Below are 21,250 nucleotides of genomic sequence, written 5' to 3' on the forward strand. Positions count from 1 at the left end.
AAACAAGAGAGAATCTGACCATCTCCTCTTGATGTTCAATGAAATTACCATCACTGAATCCCCCATTTTCAACTTCCTGTGGGTTACCATTGACCGGAAACAGAACTGGACCAGCCACATAAATGCTGTGGCTACAAGAGCAGGTCAAAGGCTAGGAACTCTGCGGTGAGTAACTCACCTCCTCTCTCCCCAATGCCTGCCCACCATCTACAAGGCAGAAAGCAGGAGTGGTACGGAATATTCTCCACTTGCCTGGATGAATGCAACTCCAACTACATTCAAGAATGTTGACACCATCCAGGACAGAGCAAACCGCTTGATTGGCACCCCATCCACCACCTTCAACATTCACGCCCTTCACCACTGGCGCATAGTGGAAGCAGTGTGTACCATCTATACGATGCACTGCAGCAACTCACCATGCCTCATTCGACAGTACCTTCCAAACCCGTGAACTCTACCACCTAGAAGGACAAGGGGAGCAGATGCCTGGGAACACCACCACCTGCAAGTTCCCCTCCAAGTCTCACAATATCGTGACTCGTAACTATATCACCGTTCCTTCACTGTCGCTGGGTCAAAAACCCGGAACTCCCTTCCTAACAGCACTTTGGGTGTAACTACACCACCTGGACTGCAGTGGTTCCAGAAGGCAGCTCACCCTGCCTTCTCAAAGGCAATTAGGGATGGGCAACAAATGCTGGCCTTGTCAGTGATGCTCACATTCCATAAAAGAATAAATAAAAGGTCTGGCACTGGATAATGAGTGTGATCATGCCTATAGCCCGCAACTGTGACTGTTATAACAGCAGTAGTGATGAGTGTCAGAAAGGTTTAGAATCTAAAGCGGATAAGGGCGCAAAAGTCACATCACAATTATTTTCGTTGAGGTTATTGAAGCCATCATGATCGTTATATGGAAAGGCCAGAGGAAGGGAAGGCATATACTGTAAGGGAGTTGAAAAGTATTATTTTTAGGATCAGAAAGTGATGGAGGAATTTGGATCAGGCAGAAAAAAGAAAGTATGTAAGTGATCAGGGAGCACTATGTCAGTGATAGACCTCAGAGGCTTCAGAAGCATGTGTGAGTGTGGGGACATTGATGTGTAGGATGATTTAAGGCAGCTACGGAAGGCAAGGAAATCAGTGCATGTCGAAGTTGAGAATGAGGGGTTGTTCCATGCAGAGGCTGAGGGCTAAGAGAGCGAAGATGTCTGTGAGGAAGTCATTTGGAGGTAGGTGTTGTAATGCAAGTCAATTAGAAACTGCTGTAGACCGTTGTAACATTTTCAGATTTTTGTCTGTTTGGCTTGTAATAGATTTTTGTCTAATTTATATTATGATATCGCTATGAAATTGGTTTCAGTGCACTCCCAAGACTCATAAGCAATCTGGGATGTTGAAAATTATGAAGGGATCAGACTGTGTCCATGTGGATAGACGTTTTGAATTAGATAGATTAGGAAGAATCAGGAGAAATGTGTATAAATTACATCTGCATATATCTGATTGGATGTCAGAAGGATTTCTTTTTGCAGAGGGCCATCAATGTTTGTAATAAGTTGCTCATTTGTGCAGTCTGTGCAGATTCTCTATAAGCATTCTAAAGGCAGCTGGATGAGTTCCTACATGTGGCAGATGTCACAATGTAGAAGAAGCAGTTGGATATTGGGTGAAATGTCCCTTGATATCTATAGTATTCTGAAACTCATTTTGATTTGGAGATAAGAGAGAAATGTCCCTGTGTTTTCTCCCCTTGAATTGGCCCAGAGTTTTTTTTCTATCTTTCTCAGAAGATTATGTTGCTGTTCGTTGATGGAGAACATTGGAGATTGTGATGCTTAGTTGCACCAAGACTGGGTAGGATAGGCTAAATGGGTCCTTTCCTATCTATAATTTTCATATATTTAGGGAAAATTAATTGGAATACCAACCACATTTAAATTGTCTTTCTCTCATATTAGTTGGGTTTAAGGCACACCACAGAGGGAAGTTTATAAAATTATGAAGGAATTACTTAATGTTTGAGTTGACAGTTTCTTCCAATTAAATAGGTTAGGGAGTACTAAGGTTCACAATTGTAAGTTATATAAAACCAGAATTAGGTTAGGAGGTGGTTATTTTCCCAGAGAATAGTGGTAGTGGATCTCTGGAACAGATAGCTGGCTAACGTGGTGGACACGATCTGCTGAACTGCTTAACAAGAGCTAAACTTTTTTCTGGCTAGGTCAGAGTGCACCCCTCACAAAAGGTAGGTAGAGCAAGGAATTATTATGGGCAGAGTGATCTCCTGAGCTAGTTTTGATCACATAACAGGACTGAAGAGCAAGTTCCCAGATTTCCCCCCCGCCCCCACTAAAATTGGCTTGGGTTTTTAATCTGCTCTTTCGCCTTTTCCAGGAGATGACATAGTGTTTGGATGGTATGAAAAGTATATATCTTGCGATACACAAGGTATCCCAATTGTGTGGAACAGATTGGATGGACAGAGGGTCTTTTTGTGTCCGTTGTTCGTATCTTCATATATTCACACCATTCAGAGATGCAGGAAGAAAAGAAGGGGAAAAACAAATACAGGGAAATAAACAGAATGACTAGGTGGAAAGGGAGATGTTTAAATGGCAGAAGTGATATTAGCATGAGACAATTCAAAGAAATAAAAGACATATACAAGCCGCAGAGAATATGTAAATAGCTGAAACATGTGGTTAGAAAGGGAAATGTCAAAAGCTGACTGTGAAGAAGGCTCAAGTAAAAACAGAAAACGTTGGAAATACTCAGCAGGTCAAGCAGCATCTGTGGATAGTGAAACAGAGTTAACGTTTCAGGTCGATGACCTTTGTCAGAACTGTCAAACAGAACCCGGTTCTGATGAAAGGTCATCGAGCTAAAACATTAACTGTTTCTCTCTCCACAGATGCTCCAGACCTGCTGAGCATCTTCTATTTTTAATTCAGATTTCCAGCATCCACAGCATTTTGCTTTTGTATTAGCGAAGAAAGCTCATGGCATCCGAAACCTGATAGAAGCAAAGAGCAGGTTGTCACCACTATTTCATCAGCATAATGTTATAATGCACTGACCCACTCCTCTCCATAATGTTCTGTTGGGTATTTTCATAGATTAACTGTATATAGCATGAAAACTTTACACACATGCCCTTGCACATTATTGAAATCCTGGTGATAAACACCAGAACCATAATTTGACAATGCAGATGTTAGTTGCAGACACGTCAGAAGATTTTCAGAATGTCTTATTCTAAACATGTGCCATCATGTTTTCCTGTGGTATGAAACAAAATATAATGGACATAGAAGTTATATCCATCTCAAATATTTGAGATAAAGTGACATGTAAGTTTAAGGCTTAAAAAAGTAATTGGTTATTAAATTAAAATCTTTTCAAAGGACAATACAAAAAATGATTAACTTAAGAATAATTGGGTATATGGCATAACAATTAGACAACACCATTTTTTAGAGCAGTATACATTAACTAACTTGCATAATAGAGAACACTGGGCTAAAAGAGACCTAACAATGCCAATTAAAACCACCTGCTTTAGTTTTTGAATCATTGCTTTGCCAAAAAAGCCAGCGATAAAGGAGGGGGTAAGGAGGAAGCAGCCAGGTTTCAGGTTTATTGTTATACAGTGTGGTTGTGTGGATAGGATAGGGCTCAGCTGTGATTCTCCCAATGGATACATAGCATGAAGAATAGCTGAAAAGAAAAACAGTAAAAGCTGGAACTACTCAGCAGGTCAGACAGCATCTGTGGAGTAATGTCAGCCAGTCAATGTTTTATCTTAAGACCCTTCATCATGAAAAATGGCTGCTTGGCCTGTCTCCAGAGGCTGCTTACAACTAATGGAAGTGTATTCCAACATAAGGATAGCTAAAGGAAGAAAATTGGAGGTATAAACTGCATTTATACTGTGCAGCAGAGATTAGATTTATGCCATTCTACTTGTCACTATCACATGACTGAATTGCGTTACAAATTAGCGTGTCATCAGCTAGACTTACCTCAGGCAGGATCCATGCTTCTGCTGTTTAAACAACATAAAAGCTTTAATCAGTGAATGGCTAGTAACTAAATTTCCACAACATGGATACTGTATTCTTCCCTTGATCAGGGATTGCATTTCCCCTGTGCTTACTATATCATGGATTTAACCAGTGTTGCATTTTTCATGATACTGTCGCATTCTGTTGGTAACATAAATCATTTGCTCACACTACTGTTTTATCAACATCTGCATTAAAAGAAAAACAATTAGTTGTATGTGTTCATTCTGGCTGAGAATGTATACATCACTTGACATCTGTATGTATAGAAAGGTCCCTGACACATTGCCCAGCAATATAAGCAGGACAGTTCCTTACTATCTGCTTAATTTATCACCAGGCTTCAGCATTAATCATTGGACCCTATACTTAGGAAGTGTGATTAAAACCAGATTTCTTCAAATTGCCTGCTTTATTAGCTAATATAGTGACTAATTGTTATTTATCAGGGGGCTCGAGAGTTGTTCAGCTACTATCTTAATAATTGTAAACCATTGTAATAAATGGGTCACTCACTGGGGGAAAATGTGTGTCAGAATGAACTTTTAGAATTATGGAATCAAACTATAGCTCATAAGGCACTTTTTGTTGTTGATATTCAGCTCGGTTATAGTTATATAATGCCAAGAAATGCTTACCATAACATGTTATAATAATAAGAGCAGCTTTGCTGTAAATCCATCAGAAGTTTCAAAGTATACAAATGTATGTTGTGTGTTAAAGAAATGGAGAGAGAACAAGACAAGAAAATATGTAAAGAAATACGTCAATAAACTTGTAGAATAGTTGTGTAATTGGCAAAATGAATTTCAATATAAATGAGTATGAGATGGCGCATTTTGCCAGGATGAATGAAGAGGCCAAATATATATGAATGACAAATATATGAATAGGAAGGGAATAGAGGGATATGGGCCCCGGAAGTGCAGAAGGTGTTAGTTTAGGCAGGCATCAAGATCGGCGCAGGCTTGGAGGGCCGAATGGCCTGTTCCTATGCTGTACTGTTCTTTGTTCTTTGTTCTTTGTTCTTGCCACATACTGCCTGGATAATAAGACTATACAAAGAGATCTAGGGATAGAGATACTCTTGGCATTTCTTCACAGACAAAGATTTTAGGAAGGTTGTACTCATCAGTTGCAGGCCCGCTGGTGGCTAGTCGGGCCTATCCGTGACCGGCACATTCTCCTACAGCGGGTGCAAGTGAAGGTGTAGTCGCTGCTGGGGGCAATTAGATCTATCCTTCTCCTTCTCTCTTTCACGTTGGTTCTTCGCTCAGTCTCAAAAGTGTCTGTAGCACTCCCAATCTAGCATCTCCAGGCTTCATGATCTATGGTCTATGGTTCCCACTGGTGATGGTTGATGTGGCACACAGAGAGGGACTTCTTCAGGGAGTCCTTGAAACTTTTGCATGGGGCCCCTCTGTTCAATTTACCAGTGGTCAGCTCTCCGTACAACACAATCTTGGGCAGGCAACTGTTGTCCATCCGGGCAATGTGACCTGCCCAACGCAGTTGACTTTGCAGGAGGATGGCCTTGATGCTGGTGACGTTGGCGGTTTCCAGGACTTCAATGTTTGTGATGCAGTCCTGCCAGCGGATCTTGAGGATGCTGTGGACGCAGTGCTGATGGAAGTGCTCTAGGCGGTGTATATGACGGCGGTATAAAACCTATGACTCGGCGCCATACAGAAGAATGGTGAGGACGATGAGTTTGGTCTGTGCTCTGAGGCTGTGGTTGCTCCACACATCCTTTGTAGAGTCTGCCGAATGGGCTGTTTGCTTTTAAAAGCCTATTGTCCACTTCCTTGTCTATGGTGGCATCAAATGAGATGACACACCCCAAATAGGTAGATTGTTTGATGGCATTCAGTTCGGTTCCCTTGATGACGATGCTTGGTGGTCTATATTCTTCTCGGGGTGCAGGCTGATGCAGGACTTCAATTTTCTTTAAACTGATTTTTAGTTCTCGGAAAACGTGTTGTTATACGTTGCAGGTTTGACTGACTGGGCCAGGAGAGCACAGTCGTGGCAAAAATAAGTTTTTCTTGTGTCTTTGTAAGAGCCTGACGATGCCTAAGGTTGACAAGGCCTCCATCAGTCTGGAAGTATACGTAGACTCCCTCCTTAAGGTCTTGCGTTGCCTGCTGCAGCATCATGCTGAAAAAGATGGTGCATAAGGCCGGGGCCAGAACACATCCCTGCTTCACGCCATTGGAGATTCGGAAGGGATTCAAGAGGTCGCTGTTGTGCTTGACTTGTCCATACTGATTTTCAAGAAGCTGCTTCACCAGGGTGAAACCTAGGTGAGGTTTCGGATGCATTTCAAGGATTTTCCAAAGTTCATCTCTGCTCACAGTGTCATATGCCTTGGTGAGATCTACGAAAGTGACATGCAAGCCTTTGTTTTGCTCACAACACTTTTATTGTAATTGTCTGAGTACAAATACCATGATTGTGGTGCCTCTGTTTGCTCTGAAACCACATTGGCTCTTTGATAGAGATATACAAATCATTAAAGGTAGCAATGCAGGATAATGAGGTCATTTTAAAAACCAAGCACTGCAGTGCATTTTTAAAGGCATAAAAAGCTGAATTTATGTTAAACTTGTTGGGCCATGCTTGGAATACTCTGCACAGTTCTCGGGCAGGATTTTCGGAGGCTGATGGGAGTGGGAACTGAGGTGGGTGGGCAGGTAATTTTGTGCTCCTTGCTGGCGTGCCAGTTTGTCAACATTATCCGAGCCATTTTTGACAAGCAGCAGGAAGCTTAGGAACATAAGGACAGAGGAACAAGAGTAGGCCATTCAGGCCATCAAGCTTTCCCCGTCATTCAATACAATCATGGCTGATCATCCACTTCAGTGCCTTTTTCCGACACTATCCTCATATCCCTTTATATCATTAGTATTTAGAAATCTGTAAATCTCTGCTTTAAACATACCCAATGACTGAGCTTCCATAGCCCTCTGGGGTAGAGAATTCCAAAGATTGACAACCCTCTGAGTAAAGAAATTTCTTCTCATCACTGTCCTAATTGGCTTCCCCCTTATTTGGAATTTGTGTCCCCTGGTTCTAGACTTCCCAGCCAGCTCGTTGAGGTAATTAAAAGGCCAATTAAGGCCATTGATCAGAAGCCAACTAGAATTTTCCAGTTGGTCTTTGGACCCCCCGCAGTGTTGAGAGCATGGCAGCTGCCTGGAGGTAGCCCCCCGGCGGCAGACTTGGGGGTGGGGGGGGGGGGTCAGTGCTCCAGGGTGACTTTGAGACACCTGGCATTATCCCAATTTGGCCAAAGCTGCAGCCACAAGCGTCCCTGCAGCGGTGTTTCCCCTCCATAATGGTGATCTGGGAGCTATGGCCATTTTGTATTTCAGATGTTTTAAATGTGCTGAGGGGGTGCCTCAAGATGGAGGTGCCTTCTCTCTCCCTTACATGCAACAGAAGACTGCAGCTCTTTCAGTTTTGGCAGACCTCCTATTGGCCCTCCAGCTTCGAGAACCCACCTGCCATTCTTAATTGGACGGTGAGCATGCCCTCTGACCATTAATTGGACATCCAGCAAAAACTGATGTTGCATTGCTGCTCCTGACACAGTGCAGGATCGGGACCAACATGTAACGCCATCATCGGGGTCCCGACACAAAACAGAAAACCCTTCCCCTGGCCTCCACATTCTAAAAAGGATATAAAGGCACTGGAGAAGATTCACAAGGATAATACCAGAACTGAGAGGATATCAGGAAAGGCTGAATAGGCTGTGGATCTTTTCTCTAGAAAAGAACAGGCCAAAGGGTGACATGAAAGTTGTCTTTAAGATTATGAAAGGGTTTGACAGGGTAGACATAGATAAAATGTTTCCACTTCTGTGGGAGTCCAAATTAAGATCGTCAACAATAAATCCAGCAGGGAATTCAGCAGAAACCTGTTTGCCCAAAGTGTGGTGTTACAGCCAAGTGAGGAGGGGTCGAAGGGCTTCCCTCTTTTCCCTCTCCTTGTTTGACCACAACAAGTTTAATTCTTTTTATTTAAAGTGGATGTACTGGTCAGTTTAGTAGGTGTTTGATTACTTATTTGCTATGATCATAACAAGACCAATCGGACAGGGTTTCTTGAGTTTAACAAAGAAAGAGGTTATCTTTATTGTACTTAAAATGAACTAATTAAAATAATAAACTATGTGCCAACTTTCACATATACACACACACACTCAAATAGGTGGTGGTGAGCTGCCTTCTTGAACCGTTACAGTCCATTTGGGGTAGGTATACCCACAGTGCTGTTAGGAAGGAAGTTCCAGGATTTTGACCCAGCGACAGTGAAGGAACGGCGATATAGTTCCAAATCAGGATGGTGTGTGACTTGGAGGGGAACTTGCAGGTGGTGGTGTTCCCATGTATTTGCTGCCCTTGTCCTTCTAGTTGGTAGAGGTCGCGGGTTTGGTAGGTGCTGTCTAAGGAGCCTTGGCGCATTGCTGCAGTGCATCTTGTAGATGCTACATACTGCTGCCACTGTGCGTCAGTGGTGGAGGGAGTGAATGTTTGTAGATGGGGTGCCAATCAAGCGGGTTGCTTTGTCCTGGATGGTGTCGAGCTTCTTGAGTGTTGTTGGAGCTGCACCCATCCAGGCAAGTGGAGAGTATTCCATCACACCGTAGATGGTGGACAGGCTTTGGGGAGTCAGGAGGTGAGTTGCTCGCCTCAGGATTCCTAGCCTCTGACCTGCTCTTGTAGCCATGGTATTTATATGGCTACTCCAGTTCAGTTTCTGGTCAATGGTAGCCCCTAGGATGTTGATAGTGGGGGATTCAGCGATGGTACTGCCGTTGAATGTCAAGGGGAGATGGTTAGATTCTCTCTTGTTGGAGATGGTCATTGCCTGGCACTTGTGTGGCACTAATGTTACTTGCCACTTATCAGCCCAAGCCTGGATATTGTCCAGGTATTGCTGCATTTCTACACGGACTGCTTCAGTATCTGAGGAGTCACGAATGGTGCTGAACATTGTGCAATCATCAGCAAACATCCCCACTTCTGACTTCTGATTGTAGCCAGAGTATGCAAAGGTGGTCACTCAACAGGCATGGTTTGCAGCTTGCAAGTGGAAATGGAGAGAGAGGGACCCCCATTTGGGATCTGTATGTGTCAGAGTCCAGACACTTCTTGCTGCTGCAGAGAAACACCAGCATAAAAACACAGTGGGGGAGGGGGCTTGTCATATGACAGTCACCCAATGATTCAAGCATGGTAGTTAGCAGTGTATTTAGAGATACAGCACTGAAACATGCCCTTTGGCCCACCGAGTCTGTGCCGACCATCAACCACCCATTTATACTAATCCTTCACTAGTTCCATATTCCTTCCACATCCCCACCTGTCCCTATATTACCCTACCACCTACCTATACTAGGGGCAATTGCTAATGGCCAATTTACCTATCAACCTGCAAGTCTTTGGCATGTGGGAGGAAACCGGAGCACCCGGAGGAAACCCACGCAGACACAGGAAGAACTTGCAAACTCCACACAGGCAGTACCCAGAATTGAACCCAGGTTGCTGGAGCTGTGAGGCTGCAGTGCTAACCACTGCGCCACTGTGCCGCTTCTTGATAAAAAGAACAGGTAGTTCCCTTAAATTTTGTGGGTCTTGGTTCTTGCTGGGATGAACAGCCATTTCGTCTCCACCTCACAGGCCTTGCAATGTAGTATACAGTGTTTCAAATTAGGTGGTCATCCTAAGCTTTCAGCAAAGTCCTCTTTTATCTGTTCTTTTTAAAATTTCCTTAAAAATATATATTCAGATCTCCAGTCAGTGGCTTAAAGAAAATTATCATTCAACAAAGCACATTGACATGACAGTGGTAAAAATGTGAAAACCTGTTTGCCCAAAGAGTGGTAAGAATGTGGAACGTGTTACTGCAAAGAGGCGTTGAGTTGAATAATGTAGATTTGAATAGTATTGATTTAAGGGGAAGCTAGATAAGCATGAGTGAGCAAGGAATGGAAGGATATGCCAATAGCGTTATATGAAGAGAGGTAGGAATAGGCTCGTGTGGAACATGGATACCTGTTTGTGTGCTATAGACTCTATGTAACTGCATGTCAGAACTTGAGAATATTGCATATATGCTATATTTCCAAGACTTCATATAACATCATATATTTACCTTTCATAAAACACTTTTAAAGTACCGGTCGGAGTTATAGCTAGAAAAAGGAATCTAGTGGAGTTAACACGGTGAAAGAAATGCTCCTTGATCGTGATGTATTAGAAATTCCTCTCAGTTGCTGCCATCAAATCTGTAAAGAGGGACATATCAATGATGTGTTTAAATCTGATGTTAGCTTGATTTGGCTTGTTATACACATTCAAAATGCAACACCCTTATTCAAGAAAGGGTGTAAGGACAGTCCCAGCAACTACAGGTCAGTTAGTTTAACATCAGTGTTGGGTAAGGCTTTAGAAACAATAGTCAGGGAAAGGATCCTTAGGCACTTGGGGAGGTACAAGTTAATTAAGGAGGGCCAGCATGGATTTGTAAAAGGCAAATCATGCTTGACTAATCTAATTGAATTTTTTGATGAAGTAACAGAGAAGCTTGATGAAGGGAATGCAATGGATGTTGTCTGTATAGATTTTAAGAAAGCGTTTGATAAATTACCACACAAGAGGCTGGTTAACAAAATTGAGGCTCATGGAATAGGAGGATCAGTGTCCAATTGGATAAAAAAATTGGTTTAAGGATAGAAAACAGCAAGTCGTAGTAAATGGTTGTTTTTTCAGACTGGAGGATGGTAAATAGTGGTAATATAGATTTAATGGTGCAGTTCTAAAGAGTGTGCAGGAACAGAGGGATGTCAGGGTCCATGTGTATCAATCCTTGAAGGTGGTAGGACGTATTGAGAGAGTGGTTAGCGAAGCATATGGGATCTTGGGCTTCATAAATGGAGGCATTGAGTACAAAAAGCAAGGAAGTTATGTTGAACCAAAATAAAGCTCGGGTTAGTCCACAACTAGAGTATTGCATCCAGTTCTGGTCACCACACTTAGGAAAGATGTGAAGGTCCTTGAGAGGGTGCAGAGGAGATTTACCAGAATGGTTCCGGGGATAGGGGATTTTACTTACAAGGTTAGGTTGGAAAAGCTGGGGCAGTTCTCCCTGGAGCTGAGGACATTGAGGGGGGATTTGATAGAGGTGTACAAGATTACAACAGGCTTAGACAAGGAAGAACTATTTCCATTCACTGATGGTACAAAGACTAGGGGACACAGATTTAAGGTTTTGGGGAAGAGATGCAGGGGTAAACACAAGGGGAATGTGAGGAAAGAACTTTTTTTCGCAGCAGGTGGCAATTACCTGGAACTCGCTGCCCATGAGGGTAGTGGAAGCAGAGACAATCAATGATTTCAATAGGAAATTGGATGGCCACTTGAAGGAAATAAACTTGCAGGACTACAGGGATCAAGCAAGGGAGTGGGACTGACTGGATTGCTCCGCGGAGAGCCGGCATGGACTCGATGGACCGAATGGATTCCTTCTATGTTGTAAATAACTCTAGACTCGATGGGAGAATTTTATGCTGGCAGTGTGGGTCTTGATGTTGGGAGAAACCGCGCCGAGTTCCCCACGTCACCTCTTTTCCGGAAAGCCCGCTGAATTTAGTGCCAATCAGGCACTTAAGTGGACAGCGGCAGGCCTTCCATAAGATATAGGACCCCATCGCTGGAAGTCCCGCCCTTGGAGAGCTGCTGGCCAATCAATCAGAGGCCAGCAGCTACAGTGCCACCACAAAGGTAGTGGCTGCTGCTGGAGGCGACCATCCTGGAGGCTGAGCTTCAATGTTGCTCAAATTTTTGGGATACATTACCCTTCCTGGGCACTTTTCAGGGCTGAAAATGACGGCCTCAGGCCCATTCATAAGTTTGCGTGATATACAGCGAGAAATAATCTGATCAGGGTAGCCATTGTTTCACGCTGCTACTCTGCAATCGCAACACGTGTGGTGTTCCCCACTAACAGGATGTTGCCATCAAGCCAAAAAGGTGCCCTGTCTATCACATAAATGAGTAATGTGATATATGAATTTCAATGCCAATGTGATGCTAATTATATAGGCCATACGTCCCAAAGACTGGCAAATCGTATTACACAACATGTCTCTTCCGCTGCTCGGAACGGGCAAGGTACAGGCCGTACCCAACCAGCCCGTGCTTGCAAAACTCAAAACACAGTATCCAACATTAGATGTGATTCTGTAATTGGACAACATTTGCTAAATAATCCTCATTGTGCTAAGCATTACGCTGACAACCAATTTAAGTTGTCAGTAGGGCTCGCAGTGTGGCACGTTTGCGTGTACTGGAAGCTACATATATTAATACACAAGGCTCTGTTCTTTGTAGACAGAAAGAACATGTACACACATTGCACTAACATGTACAACCATTCAGCTAAACAAAATAATTGACAGACATTTGCTGGTTCATTTCTCAGGGCAATGCCTTGACCAATCAGAGTCAAGCTACCTAGTTTAAATTTCAAACAAAGCTCGGCAGTTAATTATCAGTCACCGTATACTGATGCATTCTCCATGGCAACACCTCTACCAATCAGAGTGCATTTGCCAACCAACCAATCAGCACTATCTTCTCATACAGTATAAAGTTGTTGTTTTCCCTTCCATTGGTATTCTTGCGGATTGTCCTGATGAGTGCAAGATGAAAAGCTTCGACAATATGTCTCTATTTTCAATCCAGAAGTAGCACTATTGAGGCACAAAATTGCAATAACTTTACTTGAGATTTTTTTTTAAACTTCCCTTTTCATTGGTGTCAGAGACAAATGCAGTGTGGAAAAATGTCTAATTACAACATCTGAGAATGACAGAGCACAGAAACAGACATTTGGCCTATCCAGTTTATGCTGGTATTTTACTCTATGGAGTCATCTCATCTTACCCATTGTCTTGTTCGGTCCCCATAAGTTAAAATTCTCCTCTTTTTTTGAGGAACTATCTTGTTCAACGATGCAGCAGAGAATTCCATATTCTAGCTAGCTTCTGTGTATAGGCACTGTGATTATAGAATCTTACAGTGCAGAAAGAGGCGATTCAGCCCGATGTGTCTCTGCTGGCCTGCGATCATGGCTGGCAATTTTGGCTTTGCACCAGCTCTAAATTTGAAGATCTTGATTTTGACACTGGGTTAAAACAAAGAGCCAGCGTAACTCTTGCAGAATGCATCAATCTTTCTCCCAGACGTCTCCTTCAGATCTGCACCCATCCCCAGCTTGTTTAGGATTTCCCACCAGGAGTGGCAAGGTGCAGGGCATGGAATATGTTTGTCCACTATGGAGTGTATAGCCTAACTGTGTAAATTCCATCATTTGCTTCTTGATGCAAGGAGACAGAATAGCCTCTGCCATTGAGGCCAGATAGCACAATGAATTATTTCACTAACCTTTGTAGTTCGAAAACTGGACAGGGTGAAGTGTGCACCACTGCGGCAGAATGATGGTACACCCTACTACACTTCCGCTGGTGTGAGTGGAAAATCATAAATCAGATGTAAAGTTCTCAACTGATTCCAAAGTGAATTGGAGTGAGACTCCCTCGTCCATAACGTCTTACTCCACATTATTCCTGTGCAACACAAAGTTCAGTCCACTTTTACACAATAACTGCAGCGTCAATGCAAAGCAAAACTATTTTTACACTGATATTGTAGTAGAAACATCTTTAAATTTGTTCTCTTATTGTTTCCCCATCCTACTGCAAGTGGATGCAATCTATCCATATTTATCTATTGCAAATTTGAATCTTTCTATCAGCTCAACCTTCTCATTCCTAATGAAAAAAAGGCCTTACATTCACATGTCTCTCTTTATAACCATTATCCCTCTGAACATCTCAGTGAATCCCTGTTGCATTTTTTTTATGCAAGTGACATTTCATTGAACTTGCACGCAGAATTCACAATCCCTTGTGTAGATGACAGAGCAAGTTTCTATCTTAAAATACTAAGGAACAAATTTACCCTGATTATGTCGGAGGCTCAGCTGAAAGGTAATTGACAACAATTTATGTTGTCAGAATAATACAGGTACCGCAGCTGTTTGAGTTTTTAGAGGCAATGGTAGAGTCATTACTACTTGATTTAGTGTTTTTTAAAAAGGAAATAGATTCATATATAAATCCAGTTGAAACCAACACTATTTTTATAAATTAACATTTATGAAGTCTTGAATCTAGAATGTCCCAGAAACAATTCCTGCTTTAAGAGCTAGACTAATTCAGAGTCATGAAATGGAAACAAGTTCTCCGGGTAACTCATACTATAACCAGGATAATTCACAACTGGCAGGATCATGACCATGAAATTCACATGATGATGACTCCAATGTCGAATACAACAGTAAACAGTATAAGTCTTTTTTTGTGGCTGTCATTGGGAATTTTGTTCGTATACTGTGTAAAAAATGAGGCATGTGCCATAATGGAATTAATTATAAACTTCATATTGCCCTTAAACACAAGTAACCAATTAAGACACTGCAAGATTCTAAACATTAAAGGCAGTGACTATGTTTGGAGCTAGACAATAAAACAGTGGAATTCCTTTAACCATATTTACGATCAATTTAATTGCATAAATAAAGTTTACTTTGAAATAAAAAGTGGACAGTGTTCCTGCAGTAGAAATTGCTGTTTTGAGCTGAAGTCGGAGTAAACTTTATTCAGCTCTGATTTAGTTATGTTTTTCTTAGTTGGGGAGAAACATAAACTATAGCAAACCTACTGGGACAGGTGAGATCTTTCAGTATCCATCAATGTAATTGAAACAGAGTTGGATGTATACATTTATCTTTTACTGTCTTTACTAGTATCATGTAGCAGGTCTGCCTCTTCCATAGTGAACAGCTTTTAAGGTCACAATGTTATAAGCAATTACTGCTGAATTAGATCATTTCAGCTTTTATGGAAAACCATGTTATTCAATTTAGGTGGGTTTTTCTGAGCAGTGGGGTTGAGGGAGTGGGGGATGGGTGGGGTCAACAAACTGGGCAGCTCTGAGTAAAAGAAATCGTATCACTGAGGTCAGACTGAGTGGGAAAAATAAAGAAAATGCGAAAAGGGAATCATTAGCACACAGGCAACTCTAGTGGGGAAATTACTGGCAAATTTAGCCTTCTGTTTGGGTTTAAACTAAGAACAACGATAATATCATGTTTCATGTTTGTTTAACATATGAAACCTAAACACCCAGGTTAATGTTCTGCAACAGACACGATGGGGTAGAAATTGGACTGAGGCTCAATGTCCCCTAAGGACATCCAGAAACACGTTTGACCCAAAATTGGGTTGGGGCATTTTTAAGGCTTTTCTGACGGGCGCATAAAACAAGCATATGTAAGTGAGAGGCCTATACCTGTTTTAGGCCCCCATTTCAAAATTAGTCATTGATCAATTGGGTAGTTGTGGAGCCTGCCCCACTAAAGATTCTTCAGCAGCTGCTGTGGCCTAAGCAGTAGCTGCCAAGTATAGGTAAGTTTTATATTAAAAAAAAGACATGGAGTCAGGAGTAGTCCTCCCAGCAACACAGACTGCCTGTCGGCTGGCCACTGATCATCCCTCCTTCTGTTCTCCCTTTTCCCCCTTCCCCCAACTCTTACCTGACAGCCACCGCCAATGACACAAGCACCTGAAATTTGCTTCTCCAGTTTACCCACCTACCTTCGGAGGCATCAAAGCCCCCAGTGGATCTTCACGATTATTTAGATATGACCTGAGGACCCATTTTTCTTACTCTTTAGGCCTCCTCTTCTGACACAGGGATTGTTCCATGGCCCTTATTTGGCACCTATAAAATGGCGTAAATCAGTTTCTAGGCTGTTGTATAATCTTAATTTATGGATTTAATTTGAACATAAAAGTTATCAACTTTTGTAGTATATAAACTACAAATACACAAATCTTGATATAGTTAAATAAAAAGAATAGTTAATTAAAACACTGAAGGTAACCCATTACATTTTGAAGTTTGGTATTGATATGCAGTTATTTGAACAGTCAATGAATTAACATAAATTCTACAGTGTTCTCTACTGTTAGCCAGTAAAATAAATACATTTTCTGTAAACTTTATTAACCTCTCAATATCAAAAGAAGTGATTGCTGCCGACTGTAAGGCAAAGGTTAACATGGCTGGAAATCTATTACATTCTACCTTTCTGGATTTTTAACTTGGTTTTCAAATGCTGATTTTTAAAAAAAATCATACAATGCATGAGTGGTTGCATGTGTTTCTCAATAGTTTAAAATGTAATTTATACTCTATGTGCTTTACTGAACACTAACAAATAGGCTGAACAGATAAGGCATTAGTTGAAGATTAAAACTCGGATTTACACAGTGCAGAGTTGAATTAATACTGATTCTTTATGAAGAAAACAAAATGTGACAGACATTTTGGAATCATGAAAAGCAATAATGACTATTTTTATTGATTACTGCCTGGAGTAGAATTTGTACTTGGTTACAATGTTTCACAAAGTGATTGCTCGTCACCTGATACAGCGGTTTGATTCATATAAATTACCCTGGAGATACACATTTAGCTGCATCGTGCTTCATGCTACAAATTGCTAATCTGATTAGAGTAATTGTTCATTTAGTTCATTAGCAACAAATGTTTGGCGATGGGGATTGGTGTTGTCTTTAAACTGGATGGTATATAGAGCTTTTTAATTCCACTTCCCAAAGTGCCTTTCCATTCACAATAACCCGGTTTCAGCAGACAAAAGAAACATACCCTTCCCCCTGCACCAACTTCCCTAACCCCTGCTGCAGGCACAGATTTGTCAAAGCCATTCAGTTGAGACTGATTATGATGGCAGCAGATGGGCTTCACTCGACAGCAGATCCACGGTAGTTTCTTAGGGACAGGAATTAATAGGCCCGGTTGTAGGATCGCACACAGAGCATCAGCAGTACGCTCTTGATCTGCTGTAAGCTCCTCTCCCCGAGGAAACTGCCACCTTCAAAGCCAGCGGCCGTCCCTAAACACATGTTAAGTGCCCCTCTCCCTCAGAAACCAGTGAAGCACAACAAAGCAAAGGGAGAGATTGTTTTCACTGCTGTGGCAGGGTTTGGGCTGTAAACTGGAGAGAAAGTTTATCAACTCTGGATCTTTGTTTGCTGCTGTTTGATTGCTCTGAGGATTATGTGAAGGACCTCTGCTCTAAGGATGTTTTCTCATAGTCTGGGTAAGAAACAAAAACCTTGCAATATATCCTGGTGTTATTGAAGTTACGGTAAATGTTTAACAAGCTGTGTTTGTGTGGCATTTTACTGCAAGGTTTCTGTCCAGGACAACTTAAGTCTTTAGCAGAGAAAAAAAGCTGGGCTGCTGTGCTGTACTGGATCAGGAAATCAAAAAGCGCTTATTGTTACTTTGTAGTGTGCATAATTTAACTGGTCTTCATTATTGAATTGTTAGAAGCTGTGTGGACGTGCTGGGAGGTAAACTGTATTTTGAACATACTAACAAACAGACCAACTGTTCTAATTTAACTTGCAAGGCAGACTTGATTTGATAGTACACTACATTTTTGGTGGAACCGAACTGTTGTCACTATTTTTTTAAATGTCTGTGAAGCAGACGACAGGGACAGCAAAAGCCTCATTATTTGGCTGGGAAACACAATTGTGTGCCCTGTTGCTACTGGCAACTGCATGTGCTGAGTTGCCATCCAGCTGTAAGCTGCTTAATTCTGAATGATGGAAGAGAAATACGATCATTTTTAGAGAATGAAAGCAGATATTGAAGCTTTATTTCGGAGTCTGATTAAAGTTTTGTCTTGTGGGTTAATCCCTGTAGCATCTCTCGTGATCTGGTCTGCTTAAACGCTTTCTGTATTAAAGAATGGCACTGTTTAATTCCAATCCTGCTGAATGTACAATGCTGCTACTGATAAACACAGCTATTCTTCTGATTTTGTTTTAATTCCTGATCACTGTAAGAACTTGTCACACAAGAGCCCTTCAGAAACACGTGTGGAAAATGATGGATTTCAATAATGCTAAAGTTCATTTCTGTGGACCTGGCATGTATGTAGCATATAAATGGAACATGTGTGCCACACTTTGCTGGGAATCTCTCTTGGGACTTCTCCACTGGTGAATGCCATAAGGCACCGTGGGAACTATTTTAGCCACAGAACACTTGTCTATACGTAGATTACCAACAATTATTACTCTGTGTTTCGCAAAATCTGTAATTGTTGGCCTTGTACTGCAATTCCAATTTTAGTTGGCAGATAGTTGAGGAATGAAGATTATAATATAGTAAATTTTTTGAGATGTCAGGGATGACTTTTTAGTATGCTGAGAATTAGATTTTAACTACTTGGAGACAACTTCTCAAACTGTTACAAGTAAACCAGTGAATGATGAATGTTTCAAATATTTAAGATAACACATGCAAAAAAACATATAATGTTATCACCACACAACTATTTTGGCTTTGTACATTCAGATGGTTAAATAGGTAGTCCAAATGGACAGAAGCAAATAAAATTACATTAATTTTCAGTGCAAAGGTTTTAGCTTATTTTTTCATTGTTAATTCTGTGCTGGAAGGTTAATGGTATCGTTTTATTTAAAAGTATAAAAGAGTAAGAACTACTGTAGAATTGAAAATATTAACATCTTGTCAGTATACTTTTCACAATTCTCAGTTCTTATTAATACTTCATTCCATACATGATTTAGATTTTTATAATCGCTTCATTAAATTATATATTGCAATTTGAACATTATTCTGTATGGCCTTTAACAGGCTAGCCACTTTGAAGTATGTTACAATATTGTTCTATCAAAAGTATTCCATTATATGCAGCTTATTCTAACTCAACTATATTGTTTCATTACAACAGAAATCAGTATTTTACTTTTGCTTGCTATTCGGTATGATTCATATTTTCAAGTTAAGTGTCCAACAGCAGCTTTTATGCAGTTTACAGACTTGATGTAGCCTTGGGTATCTTAAATCGAGCAACATTTTCAAAGGCCGCAGCAGCTTGCGTGCAAAATAAATAATGCAAAAAGCTTTCATAGCATCCAGAAGTTGGAAATTTTTTTTTTTGAGATTAATATGCTGGTCAGCAAAGCACAGTACATGAGTAGCTTTCTTTTTATTAATATGCTGTACTTGGACCAAAGCCAGTTGGCCCTAGAAGAAAGTTTCCATAGGCTGCCACTGCACTTAACAGAAACAAAATGCTGTTGCAGCAATATTTCTGTTTACCCACACATAGCAAGTAGTAGCTTACTGAATAGTTGGATTTCATCATTTCTAATCTGCTGTTGCCAGGTACATGAAAATTGTAATTTCATCAATAACAGTTTAATTTTATAATTCCAAAAAAATCCAAATTGTTGCATGATAATATGATGAGTCTGATTGCAAAAGAAGTAGTCTAGTTTGAAGTTAAAATGTAATCTAATGTAAACTATCTAGGGTTTTATTACACCATTATTTACTAAAATGTTACGATGGTACTGTTGCTTCACCTAACTGTCTTTAACAAACTGGAGTATCTAACACAGGGTAAGATAAAAATAAAGGCTGGCAGCCATTGGAATGTGCTCAGAAAGGTATGTTTTTGTTCAGGTAAAGCCCACTAATGCAATGGTTTATATCAATTAGTGAACAACTTTGACTATTGCTAACAATTGGTTAAAAGTAATTTAAGTTCTGATCTATTTTGGTTATGCAAATATGATTTTGCAGGAATTATTAATGCTGAAATTCCTAAGTGAATCAACCACTCACCTTTCAAAATGCAGATGTACATATCCCTGTAATATTTTCTTAACTCCTGTAGTATTCCATGTGAAGGTTTATTGCCAGTTGTTTGGCTTATTAAATATTATATAGATATACTGGTGGCCATGATGAGTAATTATTTAAAAACAAATCAATCAATAGTGCAGCAAAAGAATGAATATAATGTGAAGGATTTTATTCAGACATGTATTTTTTTCTAAATCAAGGAACACCTAGTGGACCATTTTTTCTCTTTCTGGAATAATCCATATTTTTGGTCCTCTACCAATACTGTTGTACTTTATATAAGTGTAGATTTAATAGATTATCTACAGTAAACTATATGTCGATGCTTGAAAAATCCTGGTAGGTAATATGTTTTGACATTTATTACCTTGGAAGATTACATTAATACTAGATCATTGGCAGTACTTCTGTGTCTGATGGCCTTACAAACATCAGACAACAGATCAGCGGCTAACCAATTAGTTGCCATAACAACGGTGTTTAACCTGACATTTTCTATGCAGGAATTCATGCTCTTTTGGTTGTAAATCTTCAATATGATTTTTTTTTGTTTGAAAACAAGAATGCAACTTAGTAAACCAGCTAAGTAAATGATATCATTGACATTCAACATCATTGCTTTTTTAGATCCACGCATTGTGCTACAGGTGAGATACTTCAGGAGTCATGGGCACTACAGGAAATATCTTGGGCTGTATCAATTTAGTGATACATTAATATATTGTTTAGATTTGGTCAAATGATTACTCCTTTGGTTACTTATATGTCCTTTAGATCATTAAAGGACTTATGTTGATCAACATATTTAGAATACATTGCATCATTGAATGCATTATTATTTAGATACGTTTCAGAAAAACAATCTTACTTATACTGGCATTTCGCACCCTTCAGTTTTTCCTATTTGGAATTGAGCACTTTTGAGCAAACATGTTTGTTAAAATCATAACTTTGTAACAAATTTGCTTTTCTTGTGTCTTCATTTATTCATATTGCTGAGGTAAATATCTTTGATCTACCTGGGAAGACCCCTATGAAGGTTATGAGAGTTTGAACTTCAAACTTTACGATAAAACTTATTTGCCCTTGTAAAATTGTATTGATATTTAAGAGTATTTTTAATGTTTTCCATACAATGAACTTTTGTAGCAGTTGTCATTAAACCCAAACCACTGAAGATCAAATCATTTAAAAAGACACTGCATGTATGCGTAGGGAAGGAATACAACAGAACAACCATTCACTATTTTTTCCAATGGTGTCACATGTCCAAGTGTTTGGCAAGCAGTAATGGTTTTCCAATTGGATTTCCTAAAGGACTGTGCTTCT

The 21,250-nt window shown here is 40.4% G+C and overlaps 1 protein-coding gene across 16 annotated transcripts in view; it reads left to right on the forward strand.

Annotated features, from left to right (window-relative positions):
• LOC137371950 (nck-associated protein 5-like) overlaps positions 1 to 21,250 on the forward strand; it is a 693,455-nt gene that overhangs the window by 171,358 nt on the left and 500,847 nt on the right. Inside the window, exon 1 of one of the 16 annotated variants that reach the window (XM_068035099.1) lies at positions 17,102 to 17,330. The exons of the other annotated variants lie outside the window; for them this stretch is intronic. Coding sequence (XP_067891200.1) covers positions 17,312 to 17,330 — 19 coding nt within the window. The 5' untranslated portion in view covers positions 17,102 to 17,311. Of the gene's footprint in view, positions 1 to 17,101; positions 17,331 to 21,250 lie in introns of those variants that run through there. 16 annotated transcript variants of the gene reach the window in all.

The sequence above is a fragment of the Heterodontus francisci genome, chromosome 7 (assembly GCF_036365525.1).
Source record: "Heterodontus francisci isolate sHetFra1 chromosome 7, sHetFra1.hap1, whole genome shotgun sequence".
Classification (NCBI taxonomy): domain Eukaryota; kingdom Metazoa; phylum Chordata; class Chondrichthyes; order Heterodontiformes; family Heterodontidae; genus Heterodontus; species Heterodontus francisci.